General features: G+C 38.6%; 1 protein-coding gene across 1 annotated transcript; it reads right to left on the bottom strand.

The window, feature by feature from the left end:
* Window positions 1-15,698: 15,698 nt before the first annotated feature.
* LOC117011942 (proliferating cell nuclear antigen-like) lies at window positions 15,699-16,449 on the bottom strand. Its single transcript, XM_033087792.1, is given in 2 exon segments — window positions 15,699-16,338; window positions 16,341-16,449. Coding segments are annotated over 2 exon segments (729 nt in total). The 3' UTR covers window positions 15,699-15,718.
* Between the last annotated feature and the right edge of the window lie 4,435 nt (window positions 16,450-20,884).

Raw genomic sequence — 20,884 nt, 5'->3', positions numbered from 1 at the left:
GAAGACAATTGGTATGATTTCAATTTTCTTAAATTTATCAAGACTTGTTTTGTGGCCTAACATATGGTCTATCTTGGAAAATGTTCCATGTGCGCTTGAGAAAAAGGTGTATTTTGCAGCATTGGGGTGAAATGTTCTGAAAATATCGATTAAATCCAAGTGGTCCAATATATCATTTAAGGCTGTTGTTTCCATATTGATTATCTGTCTGGAAGATCTGTCCCTTGTTGTCAGAGGTGTGTTGAAGTCCCCTACTATAATAGTGTTACTGTTGATCTCTGTCTTTATGTCAGTCAGTACCTGTTTTATATATTTAGGTGCTCCTATGTTGGGTGCATAGATGTTTACTAGGGTTATGTCCTCTTGTTGGATCGATCCCTTTATTATTATATAGTGCCCATCTTTATCTTTTAGTATGTTCTTCATTTTAAAGTCTATTTTGTCAGATATAAGTATTGCAACACCAGCTTTTTTCTCGTTTCCATTTGCATGAAATATCTTACTCCAACCCTTCACTTTCAGCCTGTGTGTGTCTTTTGTTCTGAGGTGAGTCTCTTGTATACAGCATATACAAGGGTCTTGCTTTCTTATCCAGTCAGCCACCAATGTCAATGTCTCTTGATTGGAGCATTTAATCCATTTACATTTAAAGTGATTATTGATAGGTACATAGTTATTGCCATTTTTAAATTTGTAGTTAGGTTGTTTTGATCTTTCTTCTATTTACAGAAGTCCTTTTAGTATTTCTTGCAATGCTGGCTTGGTGGTAATAAATTCCTTTAGTTTATTGTTTTCTGGAAAGCTCTTTATCTCTCCATCAACTTTAAATGATAGCCTTGCTGGATAAAGCAATCTAGGTTGTAGGCCTTTGTTTTCCATCACTTTGAGTATCTCCTACCACTCCCTCCTGGCCTTCAATGTTTCTGTAGAAAAGTCATTTGATAGTCTTATAGGAGTTCCCTTGTATGTAACCCTCTGTCTTTCTCTTGCTGCTTTTAGGATTCTCTCTTTGTCTTTAAGCTTTGCCATTTTACTTATAATGTGTCTTGGTGTAGACCTGTTTGGGTTTATCCTTGTTGGAACTCTCTGTACTTGCTGGGTTTGTATGTTGGTTTCCTTCACCAGGTTAGGGAAATTTTTGGACATTATTACTTCAAATATGTTCTCAATCCCTTGCTTCCTCTCTTCACCTTCTGGTATTCCTATGATGTGCATGTTGTGCGCTTGATGTTGTACCAGAGGTCTCTTGAACCATTTTCATTGGTTTTTATTCTTTTTTCTTTTTGTTGTTTCGTTTGGGTGATCTCTGCTAACTTGTCTTCTAAGTCGCTGATTTGATCCTCTGCTTCCTCTAACCTGCTGGTAATTCCTTCAAGTGAGTTCTTTATTTCAGTTATTATATTATTTAGTTCTAACTGATTGTTCATTATGATTTCTCTATCCTTCTTTATGTCGTCACTAAGCTCCTTAAACATTCTTATCATCAGTGTTCTGAACTCTGTCTCTGATAGGTTGGTTACCTCTATTTCATTTGGTTCCAATTCTGGAGGTTTCTTTTGTTCTTTTATTTGGGACATGTTTCTTTGTTTTCCCCATTCTGGCTGACTCTCTGTGTTTGCTTTGATGTACTAGGTAGGTCCCTTAGGGTTCTTGGTTTTTGCTGGGTTATCTTATGTAGTATGTGACCTTTATATTTAACTTGCACCACTTGCTTGTTCTCCTGTGCATGTGCTCCAAAGGTGACTCTTGTGTTGTGTATATTGTCCTGTTAAAGTTGATCTTTAATTGCTTTTGGCTTGTAAGTAGGTGGGGTTGACTCCTAGGCTGACTAGTTGTGAGACTTGGCTCTGCCCACAGTGGATGTTCTGCTGTGTGAGGGTTGACTGCTCAAATGAGGCTTGGCCCCTATGGGCTCTTGTGCCTGTAGAGAATTCCCCCTGGGTGTGTCACTTGTAGGTTAAACCCGGTAATACTCTGGTTTGATCTGGAGTTGGCCTCTGGGTGTGTTGGATCTTGTGCCTCTTGAGCTGGGCCCTGGTGTAGGACAATTTCAGAACAAAGCAAATCACCAAGCACAACAACAACGAAGAAAAAACCAAATATACTCACATGTAAAAACAACGAATAACCCACACTCAGCACAGGCAAAAATATCAAAAATACAAAACCAAAACAAAACAAGCAGTGCCAGTCTTGGCTTAAGCCCACCAAGTAATCTCCAAATTGTCCTCTGCTGTACCAAAGAGTCCTCTGCATGTTGTGCAGGCACAGCCAGTCACCTGGTCGCCAAAGTGACCCTGGGACTGCTATGCTAGATGAGTAGGGCTATGGGGTCTGGATGGTAGTTTTTACAAAGTCAGTGCAGTTTGTCCTCTTGCCTGCACATATGCCCACTGAGAGTAACACAACCAGCCCTGTGCCCAGGTCTCCTGAGTCTTAGGGCACTTCTTCCGTGTGTGTGTGTGTGTGTGTGTGTGTGTGTGTGTGTGGATGTGGAGGGCGGGAGATTTCTGAGCTGCTGAAAGCCCAGAGCTGCATCTGCTGCCTGATGGTGACTGGGTGTGTCTCTGCAGTTGTAATTGCCCTGCCCTAGGCAGGCCAGAAAAGGTGGGGCCTGGGGATGGAGAAGTCTTCTCTCTCCCAGCACTACAGTGTCAACTCTTCCCAGCCTGGGTCAGAGCTGCAAGCCAGGTCTTTCCAGATCCTGAGCGCTACAGCTCCTCTGTAATCTGCCACGACTCCTCAGTTCAGGGGCCAGTTTGAGTCTCTGGAAGGGCGGGGGTAGGATTAGGAGGGTGGGAGGAGGGGCCCAGGTATGGTGTTTATGTCCTTTGTCCAAGCTAGGGCCAAGCTGGAGGTTTCAGCTGAGGTACTGCCTCAAATGCTGGATATGCTGCTCTCTCAGCAGGGGAGATCAGCTGTGGGATGCAGGGAAAGAGCCCACATCCTGGCTCTTGTGGTCTCTGTTCTGTCCTGGGAACCCCTGTGTCTCAGTACCCGTGGGTGCCGGCAGCGTTTCCACTCAGCTCCCTTTCTGTTCCCCTGCTAGCCCAATTTGCCCACCTTCAAGTAATCCTGTATGAGTCTCTTAGAGTCCTTTGGTGGGTTATAGATGTTCAATTTATGGTAAATTCCAGAGGAGAACTCAAGCAGACCACCTTGCTGCCACCATTCCTATGACGTCACCTACTGCACACTTTAAAACACACTTTCTCTCAACCATAGCTCACACCCGGCCAACTGCACTGAACAAGTTGAAACTTGTCACACACTATTACTAAGGTTCAATGTGCCACTTCCTGTATTGAAGATCCCTGCTTTTCCATTGGATGGCACTCAGCAACAGCATTAACTGTAGTTCTTGATCACAAGGAAAGGTTCTGTATCATATGTCACTTCTGGTACAGCAATTTCTGTCAAATAAGAACATTATGGTGTGTCCTTATCCTCCTTATTCACTGGATCTGTCACTGTGCGACTTCTGGCTCTTCCCCAAAGTCAAAATGACCATGAAGGGTAAACATTTTGAATTGATTCAGGACATTGAGGCAGCCACAACAGTGCAGCTAAAGACACTCATGAAAGAGGACTTCCAGAACTGCTTCAGAGAGTGGCAAGAACGATGGGATAAATATGTTTGAAGTGATGGGGGAGTATTTTGAGGGGGATTAATGGCAATGTGTCTTTTACTGTAATAAATTTTTAAAATTTATCTATTCACTGTATTTCTTGATTACTCCTCGTACAAATATTGTATCATTATATAGTACACCTGAAACTAATATAATGTTATATATCAATAATATCTCTGTTAAAAAATGTACAAAGTCTGCAACTTTTCAGCTGTACAGCAATAAAATAAAATATGTATGTGTGTATGGGCAAAAAAGAGGAAACTTTACTGCACAAGTGAGAAAACAGTATAACTTGTATATTATGTTATCATAATAAAATGAATGTTATAAATGGCTACTCAACCTATGCTCTCCTCCATATGAAAAGTTATAAAGGAGTTAAAGGTTGGTAAGCAGCAAACTCAGACTTTCTCCCTGACGTGGATCAGAGGATTGAAAGAGATTGAAATGAGACTTTATCACTATATAATGCAACTTTAATTGATGCTCTGCCATATACAACCTAAAAGCATTGTATGCATCCTACCCTGTGAAAAACAGTAGGTTCGGATACTAATGCCTCCTACTTAAATATATAGCTCTTACCTAGAGAGGTTGTGCTTGAATCTGTGCGATTCTGACTGTGATGGAACAGGGCAGGTCAACCTTGAAGAGAGAAAGAAGTGGCCCTGATCAACTCAGGAAATCCCTAGAAAACAAGACATGTATTTGAAGTGGCCAAAAGAAAGAAAAGAGTAAGCACAGAAAAGATCAAATTAACTATCCAGTTTACTCCAGAGCTGTCTTTGAATTCTGTATCACCCAAAGAAAACTTCATTTTGGATAAACCTTTGGTTTTAGTCTCCTGAGAACTTTTATTGCATCAAATGGGGAAAGCAACATCTAAATAAAAGGAAAAATTACTTCTAGTGATTCTTTATATGCAAGAGAAATACTATGATTGACTATTCACGTGTCCAAAATATTTTCCTTATATATAATAAATCAATGGGGAAAAGGAATTTTGTGACTCAGATGTAGCAGGCTGACAGAAACTGATCTTAATATTATTTTACCTTCATAAAACGCTTTGGAATTTGCAAAGGATTTTCATGTATTATACCATATTTATTCCTCACCACAATGTACTGAAAATGTCCAAAGCCTGTTTTCCTTAACATTTATTTGTATAACATAGGTATAAACCTCACACTCCTAGAAATCCTACTACTTGCTATAGTTTTTGCTTTGGTTTCAGGGGAAATTACAAGAAACTTTGTATATCAGTTTTCTCTGTTAGTAATTTGGGGAATTGCAATGTTCATATAAATAAACTAGTCAAGATAATTTTATCAGGGAAAGTTTTATAAAGTAATTTATCAAAATGAGAGCTAAATTTGGAACTGTTAACTCAGCTATGCAGACCATTTTACTGTAGGCATCACGCCACAGCAGGCACTCAGTGTGCTCTTGGTTTAAATGGAAAAGACAACTCACTGAGCTCAGGACAGTACTGGCCAAGCCAGCTTGTATAATCCACAGCTTCGTGGCCAGGATTACAGAAATGTGGCTTCTGTTTCTGTCAAGGGAGAAAGAATAAGCAGCTGAGCAGATAAGAAAGAAAAGAAAAAGCCTCACTATTACCTGAAATTGCCCTGACTTTGGCATGTCCAAGAGTTATTTCCCCTTTCAAAGTCGCTTTGTGAGCATTGACCATACCAGAATAATCAGCATTCTCTGTGGCTCTCTGAAGGGTGAGTCAGAATTCTAAATTCTGGCTGCAGTGCTGGGAAAATGGAAACACCAGTGAAATAGTAAATCACGATGTCAGCAGTTTCTGAGGGCTGGTCAAAATGCTGAAAAATATGGTTATGTAATGCAGTAAATACATCTGAAAGTCCTCCAAAAATTATGTAAAGGATTTGCTAAAAACAAACCTAAGGGCTCGTGGCATTTGTCCTCAAGCAAGCAGAAGTTTTGATAAGTTTTGTCTAGTATCCAACATGCCACCATTTAAGCACATTGCTGGCATTTAACAGATGCGAAGGCAATGCTACAAAGTGTAGGGGTGCAGCAGTCTCCCCGAACTCAATGTGGGAAACCCTGAATGACATTCACTAAGTGGAACTTCTCTGTCCCATCATCAGTGATCCAAATCCAAGTTTCAGAAATTCTCTGTCAATCCCTAAACTTCACATCACTTTGAGAAAAAATGCTCACCAAAATGTCAACACATACAATCTTGTATAACTGACAAAGGATTGGTATTGAAAATATATACAGAGCTCATTCAGTGCAGTAAGAAAAAGGCAATAACCAAATGACAAAAATGAGCAAAATTGGCCCTTCTCAAAAGAGGAAACTTGAATAGCCTACAAATATATGAAGAGATGTTCAACCTCACTGGTAATTGGAAATAAATGAAAAAATGAGATACCAAATAAAAATTCATGTTCAAACCAAAAAACTGTACATGAATATTGTACAGTTGTATTTGTAATATCCCAAAACTGGAAACAGCATAGGAAGTACTTCCATGGATAATGGTTAAACAAACTGGTCGATTCATACCACTGAACACTACTCAACAAGAAAAGGAGTGGACTGTTGATACATACAACTCAGTGACTCTCCAGGGAATTATGCTGAGTGAAAAAAAGCCAATCCCAAAAGGTTACATACTGCATGATTCCATTTATATAACATTTTTGAAAGGACGACACACTGGAACTGGAGAACAGGAGGGCGTGGAAGGAACGTGGCTATAAAGGGGCAACAGGAGTGAATGTGGTGGTGTAACTGTTCTGTATCTTGAGTGTAGAGGTGGATATACAGACCGACATGTGAGATACAATTGTATAAAACTAAGTAAAACACACACACACACACACACACACACACACAGAATGCAAGTAAAACGGGAAATCTGAACAAAATTGGTGGGCTGTATTAATTTCAATATCCAGATTGTAATATTGTAATATGCTTTTTAAAAAATATTATAAAATTTAATGCAAACAATTTTACTGTCAATGGCTTTGTTTCCAAATCCACTTAAAAATGTTGATATTGTGGTTATCTTATATATGGATAAATAGGGATAGTAAAAAGAATCCTTAATAGTGGCTTTGAAATCAAGTCACTTAAAAATAATTTTTAGGGGGGCCAAATGCCTCATTGGTTAGAACTTGAGCTCTGAACAATAGGGTTGCCAGTTCAATTCCCACATGGGCCAGTAAGCTGTGCCCTCTACAACTAGATTGAAGACAACGAGCTGCTGCTGAGCTTCCAGGAAGGGCAACCAGATTAGAGCGCGGTGCTCATAACACCAAGGTCGCGGGTTCGATTCCCACATGGAATGGTGGGCTGCGCCCCCTGCAACTAAGATTGAAAACGGTGGCTGGATTTGAAGATGAGCTGCACCCTCCACAACTAGACTGAAGGACAACGACTTGGAGCTGATAGGCCCTGGAGAAACACACTGTTCCCCAGTATTCCACAATAAAAAGAATAATAATCATTTTTAGATATACAAGGGCTGACAATTAAATTTGCGAACTTGTTGCAATGATGTTGCTAACCTTTTTTGATATCAGAGGGATTATTCATTATGAATTTGTACCAACTGCACAAACAGTTAGCCAAATTTACTATTTGGAAGTGCTGAAAAGGCTGCATGGAAAAAGTTAGATGACCTGAACTTTTCGCCAACAATTCCTGGCGCTTGCATCACAACAATGCACCAGCTCACACAGCACTGTTTGTGAGGGAGTTTTTAGCCATTAAACGAATAACTGTATTGGAACATCCTCCCTACTCACCTGATCTGGCCCCCAATGACTTCTTTACCCGAAGGTAAAGGAAATATTGAAAGGAAGACATTTTGATGACATTCAGGACATCAAGGGTAATGACAGCTCTGATGACCGTTCCAGAAAGAGTTCCAAAATTGCTTTGAAGGGTGGATTACCATGTTTCCCCGAAAATAAGACCTAGCCAGACAATCAGCTCTATTACGTCTTTTGGAGCAAAAAATTAATATAAGACCCAGTATTATATTATAGTATTATGTTATAAGACCCAGTCTTATTTTACTATAATTTTTCCAAAAGACACATTAGAGCTGATGGTCCAGCTAGGTCTTATTTTCGGGGAACAGGGTTGGCACTGGCATCAATGCATAGCTTCCCAAGGAGAGTACTTCGAAGGTGACCATAGTGATATTCAGCAATGAGGTATGTAGCACTTTTTCTAGGATGAGTTTACGAACTTCATTGTCAGAACTTAGTCCATCTTAATTTTTGTCTATACAATTGTTTCTACTATGCCAAAATAGGAACACATTTCTACATGTCTCTTTGTTTTGCCTTACATGAATTTATTTTATTTTCAATTGCAGTTGATGTTCAATATTATTTTATATTAGTTTCAGAAGTACAGCATTGTGGTTAGACACATAATTTGCAAAGAGATCCTGCTGACAAGTTTAGCACCATACATAGTCATTACAATATTATTGACTATATTCCTTATGCTATCATTTACATCCCCATGACCATTTTGTAACTGTCAATTTGTACTTCTTAACACCTTCACCTTTTGCACCCCTCCCATCTAGCAACCATCAGTTTTTTTTTCTCTGTATATCTGAGTCTATTTCTGTTTTGTTTGCTTGTTTATTCTGTTCTTTAGATTCCACATATAAGGGCAATCATGTGGTATTTGTCTTACTCTGTCTGACTTATTTCACTTAGCTTAATATCCTTTAGGTCCATCCAGTTGTTGCAGATGGCAAGATTTCATTCTTTTTATGACAGTAATATTCCATTGTATATATGTACCAAATCTTTTTTTATCCAATCATCTACTGATGTGCATTTAAATTGCTTACATATTTGGCTATTGTAAATAATGCTTAAATGAACATGGGGGTGTATATATCTTTTCAAATTAGTATTTTGGATTTCTTTGGTAAATACTCAGACAAAAAATTGCTGGGTCACAAGGTAGTTCTATTTTTAACTTTTAGAGGCGCCTCCATAATGTTTTCCATACTAGCTGCATCAATTTGCAATCCCACCAACAGTGCACAAGGGTTCCCTTTCAACACATTTTGTTTGTTGATTTATTGATGATAACCATTCTGACAGTGTGAGATATCTCATTGTGGTTTTAATTTGCATTTCTCTGATGATTAGTGATGTTGAGCATCTTTTCATCTGACTCTTGGTCACCTGTATGTCTCTTTGGAGAAATGTCTGTTCAGATCCTCACCCATGTTTTAATTGGCTTGTTTGTCTTTTTGGGGTTGTTATATGAGTTCTTTATAAATTTGGATATTAACCCCTTTTCAGATGTATCATTGGCAAATATCTTCTCCCAATTGATAGGTTGTCTTTTCATTTTGTTGATGGTTTCCTTTGCTATGCAAAAACTTTTTAGGTTGATGCATTTTTATATTTTTTCTTTTGGTTCTCTTGCCTAAGGAGACACATCCAGAAAAGACATTACTAAGAGCAATGTCAGAGACTTTATTGCTTATGTTTTCTTCTAGGAGTTTTGTGCTTCGGGGACTTAGATTTAAGCCTTTAATCCATTTTGAGTTTATTCTTGTGTGTAGTGTAGGAAGGAGGTCTACTTTCTTTTTTTTTTTTTTACATGTATTTGTCCAGTTTTCCCAGCACCATTTATTGAGGAGACTATCTTTACCCCATTGGATATTCTTGCCTCTTTTGTCATAGATTAGATGACCATTTAGGCGTGGGCTTATTTCTGGGCTCTCTGTTCTAGTCCATTGATGTATGTGTCTATTTTTATTCCAGGACTATGCTGTTTTGATTACTATAGCCTTGTAGTATAGTTTGATATCAGGTAGCATGATACTTCCAGCTTTGTTTTTCTTTCTCAAGAATGATATGGCTATTGAGGATCTTTTGTGGTTCCTTATAGATTTTAGATTCATTTGTCCTAGTTCTGTGAAAAAAAAAGCCATTGGTATTTTGATAGCGATTTCATCAAATCTATGTACCTTGGAAATTATGGACATTTTAACAATTTTAATTCTTCCTACCCATGGCAGGGTATATTCATCCACTGATTTGTATCTTCTTCAGTTTCTTTCTTCAATGTCTTATAATTATCTGAGTACAGGTCTTTTAACTCTGGTTAAATTTATTTGTAGGCATTTTCTTTATGGGGTAAATGGGGTTGTTTCCTTAATTTCTGTTTCTAATAGCTCATTATTCCTGTATGAAATGCAACTGATTTCTGAATATCAATTTTGTATCCTACTACTTTTCTGAATTCATTTATCAGTTCTAATTGTACTTTTGTGGAGATTTCAGGTTTCTCTCTGCAAATAATGACAGTTTTACTTCTTCCTTTGCAATGTGGATGACTTTTATTTCTTTTTCTTGACTGATTGCTGTGACTAGGACTTCCAGTACTACGTTGAATAAAGTGGTGACAGGGGACATCCTTGTCTTGTTCCTGATCTTAAGGAAAACACTTTTAGCTTTTGCCCAATGAGAGTGATGTTAACTAAGGTTTTGTAATATATATCATTTATTACGTTGAGGTATGGTCCCTCTATTCCCACTTTATCATAAATAGATGCTGGATTTTGCCAAATGCTTTTTCTGCATCTATTGATATAATTATACAATTTTTATCCTTTATTTCATTTCTGTGGTGTATCACAGTAGTTGATTTGTGCATATGGAATCAACCTTGCATCGCAGCAATAAATCCCACTTGATTATGGTGAATAATGTTTTTAATATATTGCTGGAATTCTGTTTGCTAATATTTTGTTAAGGATTTTTGCATCTATGTTCTGCATGGATATTGGTCTATAATTTTCTTTTTTCGCAATGTGTTTGGTTTTGAAATCAGGGTAATACTGGCTTTGCATAATAAATTTAAGAGCCTTACCGCCTCTTGAATTTTTTGGAATAGTTTGAGAAGGATAGACATTAATTCTTCTTTGAATGTTTGACAAAATTTACCTGGGAAGCCATCTGGTCCAGGACTTTTGTTTTTTGGTTACTGATATGATTTCATTAGTAGTTATTGGTCTGTTTAGATTTTCTGTTTCTTCTTGACTCAATCTTGGAAGATTGTTTGTTTCTAGGAATTTATCAATTTCATCCAGATTGTCCAATTTGTTGGCATACATTCTTTGTAATATTTTATTATAATCCTTTGTATTTCTGTAGTGCCAGTTATCACTTCTCTTTCATTCTGATTTTATTTATTTGGGTCTTCGCTCTTTTTTCTTGTTGAGTCTCGTTAAAGGTTTATCAATTTTGTTTATCTTTTCAAATAAATAGTTATTGGTTTCATTGATATTTTGTATTTTTTTGTTGGACCTACTTTATTTATTTCTTATCTAATCTTTATTATTTCCTTCCTTCTACTCACTTTGGGTTTGTTAGCTGTTCTTTTTCTATTTCCTTTAGTTGTAGGGTTAGATTGTTTATTTGTGATTTTTCTTGTTTCTTGAGGTAGGCCTCTACTGCTACGAACTTCCCTCTTAGGATTGCTTTCGCTGTGTCCCATAAGTTTGGGGGTCATTGTATTTTCATTTTCATTTCTCTTAAGGTATTTTTTGATTTCTTCCTTGATCTCATTGGTAACCCATTCATTGTTTACTAGCATGTTTTTTAGCCTCCATGTGTTTGTAGGTTTTTCAGTTTTCTTCTTGTAATTGACTTCTAGTTTTATACTATTGTGGTTGGTATGATTTCAATCTACTTTAATTTATTGAGACTTGTTTTGTGACCTAACATGTGGTCTATCGTGGAAAATATTCCATATGCACTTGAAAAGAATGTATATTCTGCTGCTTTTGGGTGAAATGTCCTGAAAAATATCAACTAAGCGCATCTGGCCTAATGTGTCATCTAAGGCCACTGTTTCTGTGTTGATTTTCTGTCTGGAAAGTCTAGCCATATCTCAGTGGGGTGTTACAGTCCTCTACAATTACTTTATTTTGTCAATCTTTCCTTTTATATCCATCAATATTTGCTTTATAATTTTAGGTGCTCCTAGGTTGGATGCATAAATGTTTGCAAGGGTTATATCCTCTTGTTTGATAAGCTCTTTATCATTTTGTAGTGTTCTTTTTCGCTTGTTATACCCTTTGTTATAAAGCCTACTTTTTCTGATATAAATATAGTTACCCCAGCTAATTTTTTATTTCCATTTGCATAAAATATCTTTTTCCATCTCTTTATTTTCATCCTGTGTGTGTCTTTCTATCTGAAATGAGTCTCTTGGATAAAGCATATGTATGGGTTTTATTTTCTTATGTATTCATCCACCCTATGTTTTTTCATTAGAGCATTTAATCCATTTATAATTAATGTGATTATTGATAGGTATATAGTTATTGTCATTTTATGACTCATATTTATGTTCTTTTTTTCCCCTTCCTCCTCCTCTGCCTACTCCTCCTTCTCCTCTTCTTCTTTTTTTCGGTTAGTTTTGGTTAGGTGTACAAAACAATGTAATAGTTCGACATTCATACCCCTCACAAAATGATAACCCCCAGGCCCCAATCTACTACCTCTCTGACATCGTATATAGCTGTTACAATTCCACTGACTCTATTGCCTATGCTGTACTCTACATCCTGCGACTATATACATATATATTAAATTATCTTTGACATTCACTATTATTCAGCTTCAGCTTCAGGTGTACACTGCAGTGGTCAGGCATCTACACTGTCCATGAAGTGGTCTCCCTAATAAGACAAGTGTCCATTGGATACCCTACAAAATCTTTACAACATTATTGATTATATTTTCCAAACTGTCTTTCATATCCTTGTGGTCACCAATTTGTGCTTTCTAGTTTCCTCACGTTCTCCCTCATCCCCACCCCCTCCCATTTAGCAACCATCAGTTTTTTTCTCTATATCTCTGAGACTGTTTCTGATTAGTTTGTTCATTTATTCTTTTCTTTAGATTCCACATATAAGTTAGATCATATGGTATTTGTTTTTCTCCATCTGACTTATTTCATTTAGCATGATGTTCTCTAGGTCCATCCATATCGTTGCAAATGGTAAGATTTCATTCTTCATTATGGCTGAGTAATAATCCATTGTATAAATGTACCACAATTTCTTAATCCAGTCATCTACCGTGAGCATTTCAGTTGTTTCCATGTCTTGGCTATTGTGAATAGCACTGCAATAAACATAGGGGTTCATAAATTTTTCAAATTAATGTTTTGGACTTCTCTGGATAGGTACCTAGGAGTGGAATTGCTGGGTCATAAGGTAGTTCCATTCCAGTTTTTTGAGATACCTCCATATTGATTTCCATACTGGCTTCACCAATCTGCAATCCACAAATAGTGCACGAAGGTTCCCTTTTCTCCACATCCTAGGCAGCGCTTGATTAATTGATTTGTGGATATTGAGCCAACCTTGCATACCAGGAATGAATCCCACTTGGACGTGGTGTATAATCTTTTTAATGTGTTGCTGAATTCTGTTTGTTAATGTTTTGTTGAGGATTTTTGCATGTGTGTTCATTAGGGATATTGGCCAGTAGTTTTCTTTATAATGTCTTTGTCTGATTTTGGGATCAGGGTGTTAGTAGCCTGTTAAAAAGAGTTTGGGAGCCTTCCATCCTTCTGGATGTTTTGGAAGAGCTTGAGGAGAATAGATGATAATTCTTTTTTAAATGTTTGGTACAATTCACCTGTAAAACCATCTGGTCCAGGGCTTTTGTTTGTTGGGAGCTTGTTCATTACTGATTCAATTTCATGGGTAGTAATCAGTCTATTCAGATTTTCTGTTTCTTCTTGAGTTAGCTTTGAAAGGTTGTATGCTTCTAGAAAATTATCCATTTTTTCCAGGTTGTCTAATTTGTTGGTGTAATTTTTTCATATTTCTGTGGTGTCTGTTGTCACTTCTCCTCTTTCATTTCTGATTTTATTTTTTATTAATTTGATGAGTCTGTCTAGAGGTTTGTCGATTTTGTTTATCTTGAAAAAAACAGCTCTTGGTTTCATTGATCTTTTGTGGTTTGTTGGGTTTTCTTTGGTCACTATTTCATTTATTTCCGCTCTGATCTTTATTATCTCCTTCCTTGTACTCCCTTTGGGCTTATTTTGCTGTTCTTTTTCCAGTTCCCTTAGGTGTAAGGATAAACTGTTGATTTGAGATTTTTCTCGTTTCTTTAGGTAGGCCTGCATTGCTATGAATTTCCCTCTTAGGACTGCTTTTGCTGCGTCCCATAGATTTGGGGTTGTTGTATTTTCATTTTTGTTTGTCTCGAGGTATCTTTTGATTTCTTCCTAGATCTCAATATTAAGCCATTCATTATTTAGTAACATGTTATTCAGCCTCCATGTATTTGTGTGTCTTCCAGTTTTTTCTTGTATTTGATATCTAATTTCATAGCATTGTGGTTAGAGAAGACGCTTAATATGATTTCAATTTTCTTCAATTTATTGAGACTTGTTTTGTGGCTTAACATGTGTTCTATCTTGGAAAATGTTCTGTGTGTGCTCGAGAAGAATGTATATTCTGCAGCTTTGGGGTGAAAGCTCTAAAAATATCGATTAAATCCAACTGGTCTAATGTGTCATTTAAGGCTGCTATTTCCATATTGATGTTCTGTCTGGAGGATCTTTCCCTTGTTGTCAGTGGTGTGTTGAAGTCCCCCATTATGGTAGTATTACTGTTGATCTCTGTCTTTATGTTGGTCGATATCTTTTTTATATATTTAGGTGCTCCTATGTTGGGTGCATAGGTGTTTACTAGGGTTATATCCTATTGTTGGATTGATCCCTTTATTATTATATAGTGCCCTTCTTTGTCTTTTATTATATTCTTCATTTTAAAGGCTATTTTGTCAGATATAAGTATTGCAACTTCAGCTTTTCTCTCATTTCCATTTGCATGAAATATCTTATTCCATCCCTTTACTTTCAGCCTGTGTGTCCTTTGATCTGAGGTGAGTCTCTTGTATACAGCATATGCAAGGGTCATGTTTTCTTATCCACTCAGCCACCCTATGTCTTTTGATTGGAGCATTTAATCCATTTACAATTAAAGTGATTATTGATAGGTACATAGTTATTGCCATTTTGTTATTTGTATTTCTTTTTTTTTTTTTCCCCATCACGAAAAAGATTTATTCGGGAAAAGGAGAAAAGGCTACAACTCAGTACCAGCAGACCCAGTATGTGCACATTCTGGCTAAGATGGAGGGTATTTACAACAGGGAAACAGAAGTTAACACCATAGAGTTTTATGAAAAGAAAGTTAGGACCTTAGAGTTTGACTCAGTGTTCTCAATTGTACAAGGTTCTCTAGGCTAAAGAAACACTGCTCTTTAACAATGCTAGTGTTACAAAACCCACAAAACTTTGAGCATATTAAAAGCTTCTCAAAAAATGTTAGTTTTTGCTAACAAAATGACAAAAGAATGAAATACGTAGGATTTGTTCTCCCCTGTTCATTTATTGAGCTCAAGTTAGAATACCAAATTAAGTTTGGCAAATGAATCCCCCAAAATATCTTATCACCTGTATCTGTAGTTACTTTTTATGGCTGTATCTAATGTATTTATATCTGACTGCTCTAGACTTAAAAAGTAAACAGTTACACACAAAGGTAGCACTAGCTGTGAATTCCCATAATACTTGCAACAGTCATGGTCCAAATGAAGGCACTGTCCTATGATGTTTAAAATTCAAATAACTTTTATTTAAATTGAAAACAATTCTTAAAACTGCATTAATAGTCAAAACTCTTTGTTATATAAAAATCCTAAGGAGTATTTCTATATAAGTCAGAAGTAATTCTAGGTTAACAAGACCAGATTTGACTTAGGACTTTAACCTTTTAACAAACTGTCAAGAATGGACAAAAAAAAATAGGATATTTACAGAAAACATTATCTACATATGTACTCAAAGAGGTACAAATTTGGTGACAGAAGAGACTTAAGGACATACTGGAATTATCTACATATGTATGCAGAGGTACAAATTTGGTGACAGGAGACTTAAGGACATGTTGGAATCTCTGAAGCAGTTCTCAAAGAGCATAGTTTTATTTTCTTGGATTTTAAGACCGCCTAAGATCCTACTTCATCCTCGATCTTGGGAGCCAGATAGTACTTTAAATGTCCCATATCAGCAATTTTATATTCTACAACAAGGGGTACATCTGCAGACATACTGAGTGTTATTGTAGGAGAGAGTGAAGTGGCTTTTGTAAAGAAGTTCAGGTATCTCAGTGCAAAAGTTAGCTGAACTGGCTCATTCATCTCTTCTTTATCGACATTACTTGTTTGTGACAACTTAATATTTCCGTTTCCAAGTTCTCCACTTGCAGAAAATTTCACTCCATCCTTTGCACAGGAAATTACAATACCATCTCCAATATGACTGAGATCTCGGCATACACGTGCAAATTCACCAGAAGGCATCTTTACAACACAGCTATATTCTTGTTCTGGAATCCCAAGTTGTTCAACATCTAAATCAATTAACTTCATTTCATAGTCTGAAAGATTTTCTTGATTTGGAGCTTCAAAAACGAATGTCAACATGTTCACATTATCTTCAGCCCTTAGTGTAATGATGTCTTCATTGCTGGCACACTTTAGGATTTTGGACATGCTAGTAACGTTCACACCCATGGCCAGGTTGTGGTCGCAGTGGTACGTGTGGAAGCCCTTGGAGCGCAGGGTGAGTCCATGCTCTGCAAGTTCACGCTGCTAGAGCTGATGTCCCAGCAGGCCTCGTTGATGAGGTCCTTAAGTGCCTCTAGGATGGAGCCCTGGACCAGGCGCATCTCGAACATGGTGGCGGTGTCACAACGACTAAGGGAAAGAGGAAGGTGTAGTGGGTTTAGGCTTCATGGGATGAGAGCAAACAGGCAAACACAGCAGTAAAAGCCGGAGACCGAGGAAGTTCACAGCAAGCTTGCTGCGCCAGCAACCGTTTAATACACTGTTATTTGTATTTCTAGTCTTCAATCATTAGATTGTTTTCATCTTTTTTCTGCTTACAGAAGCCCTTTTAACATTTCCTGCATCGATGGCTTGGTGGTAATGAATTCCTTTAGCTTATTCTTTTCTGGGAAGCTCTTTTATCTCTCCTTCGATTTTAAATGATAGCCTTGCTGGATAAAGCAATCTAGGTTGTAGACCTTTTTTGTTTTTCATCACTTTGAATATGTCCTGCCACTCCCTTCTGGACTGCAGAATTTCTGTGGAAAAGTCAGCTGATCGTCTTATGGGAGCACACTTGTAAGTAACTTGCTGTCTGTCTCTTGCTGCTTTTAGTATTGTTTCTTTGCCTTTAACCTTTGTCGTTTTAACTGTAATGTGTGGGCCTGTTTGGGTTCCTATTGGTTGGAATTCTCTGTACTTCCTGAGCTTGTGTTTTGATTTCCTTCACCAGGTTAGGGAAGTTTTTGCTCATTATTTCTTCAAATATGTTCTCGATCCCTTGCTCCCTCTCTTCTCCTTCTGGTATTCCTATGATGCACGTGTTGTTGTGCTTGATGTTATCCCACAGGTCTCTTAAACTATTTTCATTATATTTTATTCTTATTTCTTTTTGTTGTTCCAATTGGGTGATCGCTGCTATTTTGTCTTCTAAATTGCTGGTTTGATCTTTTCCTTCATCTAATCTGCTGGTAACTCCTTCAAATGTGTTCTTTATTTCAGTTATTGTATTATTTAGTTCTATCTGGTGTTTTTTTAATGATTTCTCTGTCCTTTATGTTCTCACTAAGTTCCTTAAACATTCTTATCAGTGTTCTAAACTCTGTCTCTGATAGGTTGGTTACCTCTATTGCATTTATTTCCAATTTTGGAGGTTTCTTCTGTTCTTTTATTTGGGACATGTTTCTTTGTTTCCTCATTCTGGCTGACCCCCTGTGTTTGCTTCGATGTATTAGGTAGATCCCTAGGTCTCTCAGTCTTTGCTGGGTGGACATATGTAATACGTGTCCTTTATATTTGAATTGCATAGTCTCCCTATTCTCCTGTGCATGTGCTCCAGAGGTGTTCCTTGTGTTGTATGTATTCTCCCGTTGAAGTTGAGCTTTGCTTTTGACTTGTCAGTGGGAAGGATTGATTCCCAGGCTGACTAGCTGTGAGAATAGGCTATGCCCACAGTATATGAGCTGCTATGTGAGGGTTGACCCCCTCAGATGAGGCTTGGCTGCTTTGGGCTCTTGTACCTGTAGGGAATTCCCTTTGGGTGTGTCACTTGTAGGTCAAACCCAGCAATGCTCTTGTTTGGTGTGGAATTGGCTTCTGGGTGTGTTCATTCTTGTGCCACTTGGGCTGGGCCCTTGTGCAGGGCGATTTCAGGACAAAACAAACCTACAAGCATAACAACAACAAACAAATACACCCACATGTAAAAACCAACTGACAACCAACACTCAACACAAACAAAAGTATCAAAAATATAAAAACCAAAAACCAAAACAAAACAAAAAATAGCAACACGCCCCACCCCAAAAAAATCAATACAGAAAAATGGAAAGAAGGAGAAAAAGTAGAGCAAGGAAAAGAAAGATGAAAAGAGAGAGAGAAAGGAGAAAAAAATATATATGATAATAATTATAAAATAAAAACAAAAAAAGAGCCCCAGTCTTTGCTTAAGTCCACCAAGCTATCTCTAGGTTGTGTCCTCTGCTGTACAAAAACTCCTGTGCATCTTGTGGAGGCAGAGCCATACACTGGCGCCTAGAGTGACCCTGGCAATGTTGTTCTAGATGGGTGGGGCTATGCGGTGTGGTTGGTAGGTTTTCAAAGTCAGTGCAGTTCCTGCTCTCACCTGCACAAATGTGTGCTGAGAGCACCACAGCCCGCCACCGGGAGGTGGGCTTCTTCCCTGGGTCTTAGGGTAATTCTTCCGTTGGGGGGTGTGGAGGGCATGAGATTTCTGAGCTTCTGAAAGCCCAGGGATGCCTCTGCCACCTGCTGCTGACACCTGCGTTTGTCTCAGCAGCTCTAATTTCTGGGAGCATAACTGCTCCCAGTTAGAGCTGGGAGCTCTAACTGCTGGGAGCTGCCCAGAAATGGTGGGTGCTGGGGAGGCATGTGCCTTTGTCTCCCTGGCCTGCCCAGCAGTGTCACACTCTTCCCAGCCTTTTCCCTCAGTCACAGCTGCAGATGGGCTTTTTCCAGTTCTTGAGGGCTGCAACTCCTGTGTAACCTGATACTATTCCTTTCCGTTCAGGGACCAGCTTAAGACTCTGGAAAGGTGGGGTTTGGAGAGCTGTGGGAGAGTGGGGGAGCGGTCCAGGTATGGAGTTTTTTCTGCTTTCTGTTTGACCAAGAGAGCCCAGTCACAGTTCTCAGCTGAAGTCTGTGCCTCGAAAGCTGGGCACCGCCATTCTATATGCTGATCTCTAGGCTGGGCTGTGGGGTGCAGGGAGAGAGCACATAGCCTGGCTATTGCGATCTCCTGTCTGTATCCTGGGGCTCTGCATCTCTGCCGCTGCGGCTGTGGGCTATGTCTCCACGCTTCTTCCTCCCCTCTTCCCCCACTCACCTGGTTTCCCCTCCTTCAGGTAATCCTCATGTGTGTCTCTTAGCTGTTCTGTATGATGAGCAGAGAATCCTTTGATGAGTTATAGATGTTCAATTTGTGGTAACTTCTGGGGGAGAAGTCAAGAAGCCCACCTCATGCAGCCATTTCTATGATGTCATTCCTCTCCTTCTCTTTCTCCTTCTCCTTCTCCTTCTTGAAGCTTTAACATTTCTTGTAAGACTGGTTTGGTGGTTATGAACTTCTTTAGCTTTTTCTTGTGTGGGAAACTCTTTCTCTCTTCTTTGGTTCTAAATGATAGCTTTGCTGGGGAGAGTAGTCTTGATTGTAGGTCCTTGCTTTTCATCCCTTTATTCTGTGCCAATCCCTTCTGGCCTGTAAAGTTTCTGTTGAGAAATCAGCTGACAATCTTATGGGAGCTCCTTTGTATATAACTAACTGCTTTTCTCTTGCTGCTTTTAAGATTCTTTCTTTGTCTTTAGCCTTTGGCATTTTCATTACGATGTGTCTTGGTGTAGGCATGTTTGGTTTCACCTAGTTTGAGACTCTCTGTGCTTCCTGGGCTTGCATGTCTATTTCCTTCTCCAGGTTAGGGATGTTTGCTGTCATTGTTTCTTCAAATATGTTTTCCATCCCTTGCTCTCTCTCTTCTCCTGGTACCCCTATGATGTGAAGTTTGTTAACTTGATGTTGCCCGTGAGGTCCCCTAAGTTATCCCCATTAATTTTTTTTTTCTTTTTGCTGTTCTGATTGGATGTTTTCTGCTACCTTGTCTTCCAAATTGCCGATTCGATCCTCTGCTTCATCTAATCTGCTATTGATTCCTTATAGAGTATTCTCCATTTCATTTATTAGGGTGGTGCAAAAGTAATTACAGTTTTTGCAATTATTTTTAACCTTTCAAACCACAATTACTTTTGCACCAAACTAATATTATATTCTTCACTTCTGACTGGGTTTTTTAATGGGCTCTATGTCCTTTTTTTTATGTTTACTATCTGTTTGTTGAAATTCTCACTGAGTTGATTTATTCTTCCACTATGTTTGTTGAGCATCCTCATATCCAGTTTTTTGAACTCTGTATCTGATAGATTGCTTTCTTCCACTTCATTTAGTTCTTTGTCTAGTATTTTATCCTGTCCTTTTATTTGAGACATGTTTCTTTGTCTCCTCATTTTGTCTCTTCCTTGTGTTTGTTTTTATGTGTTAGGTAGATCTGCTATGCTTCCCAGTCTTGACAGGGTGGCCTTATGTAGTAGGTGTCCTGTGGACCCCAGTGGCACAGTCTCCCTGGTCACCTGAGCCCAGTGCTCCAGGAGTTTCTCTTATGTGTGTTGCGTGTGCCCTGTTGTTGTAGTTGAGCCTTGATTTCTGTTGGTATGTTGGTGGGTGGAATTGACCCTCAGACTGACTGGCTATCAGAACTGTCCATTACCACAGTGGGGGCTGACCCCATGGAGCTTGATTTGCCCCATAAGACTCTGGTGCCTGCTGAGACCAGTCTTTGGGTGTTCTGTTTGTGGTGCTAATCAGATAGTGGTCAGAAGGCCACCACCAGATTTGGTTCTGGGGCCTTTTGAGAGGGGTTCTGGTACAGGCCAAGGTCAGCTACTGCCTGTGCCTGGCCTTGGGCCACCTGGTAGGAACTACAAAGTGACCATGGTTGGTAGGTACTTCTGTTAATCTCAGTGGCACCTGGGAGATGTCACACTATGACCCAAGGC

Source organism: Rhinolophus ferrumequinum, chromosome 19 (assembly GCF_004115265.2).
Source record: "Rhinolophus ferrumequinum isolate MPI-CBG mRhiFer1 chromosome 19, mRhiFer1_v1.p, whole genome shotgun sequence".
In the NCBI taxonomy this organism is placed as follows: domain Eukaryota; kingdom Metazoa; phylum Chordata; class Mammalia; order Chiroptera; family Rhinolophidae; genus Rhinolophus; species Rhinolophus ferrumequinum.
Note: the sequence above shows the minus strand (reverse complement) of the source record. Positions and strands in the feature narration are given on the sequence as shown.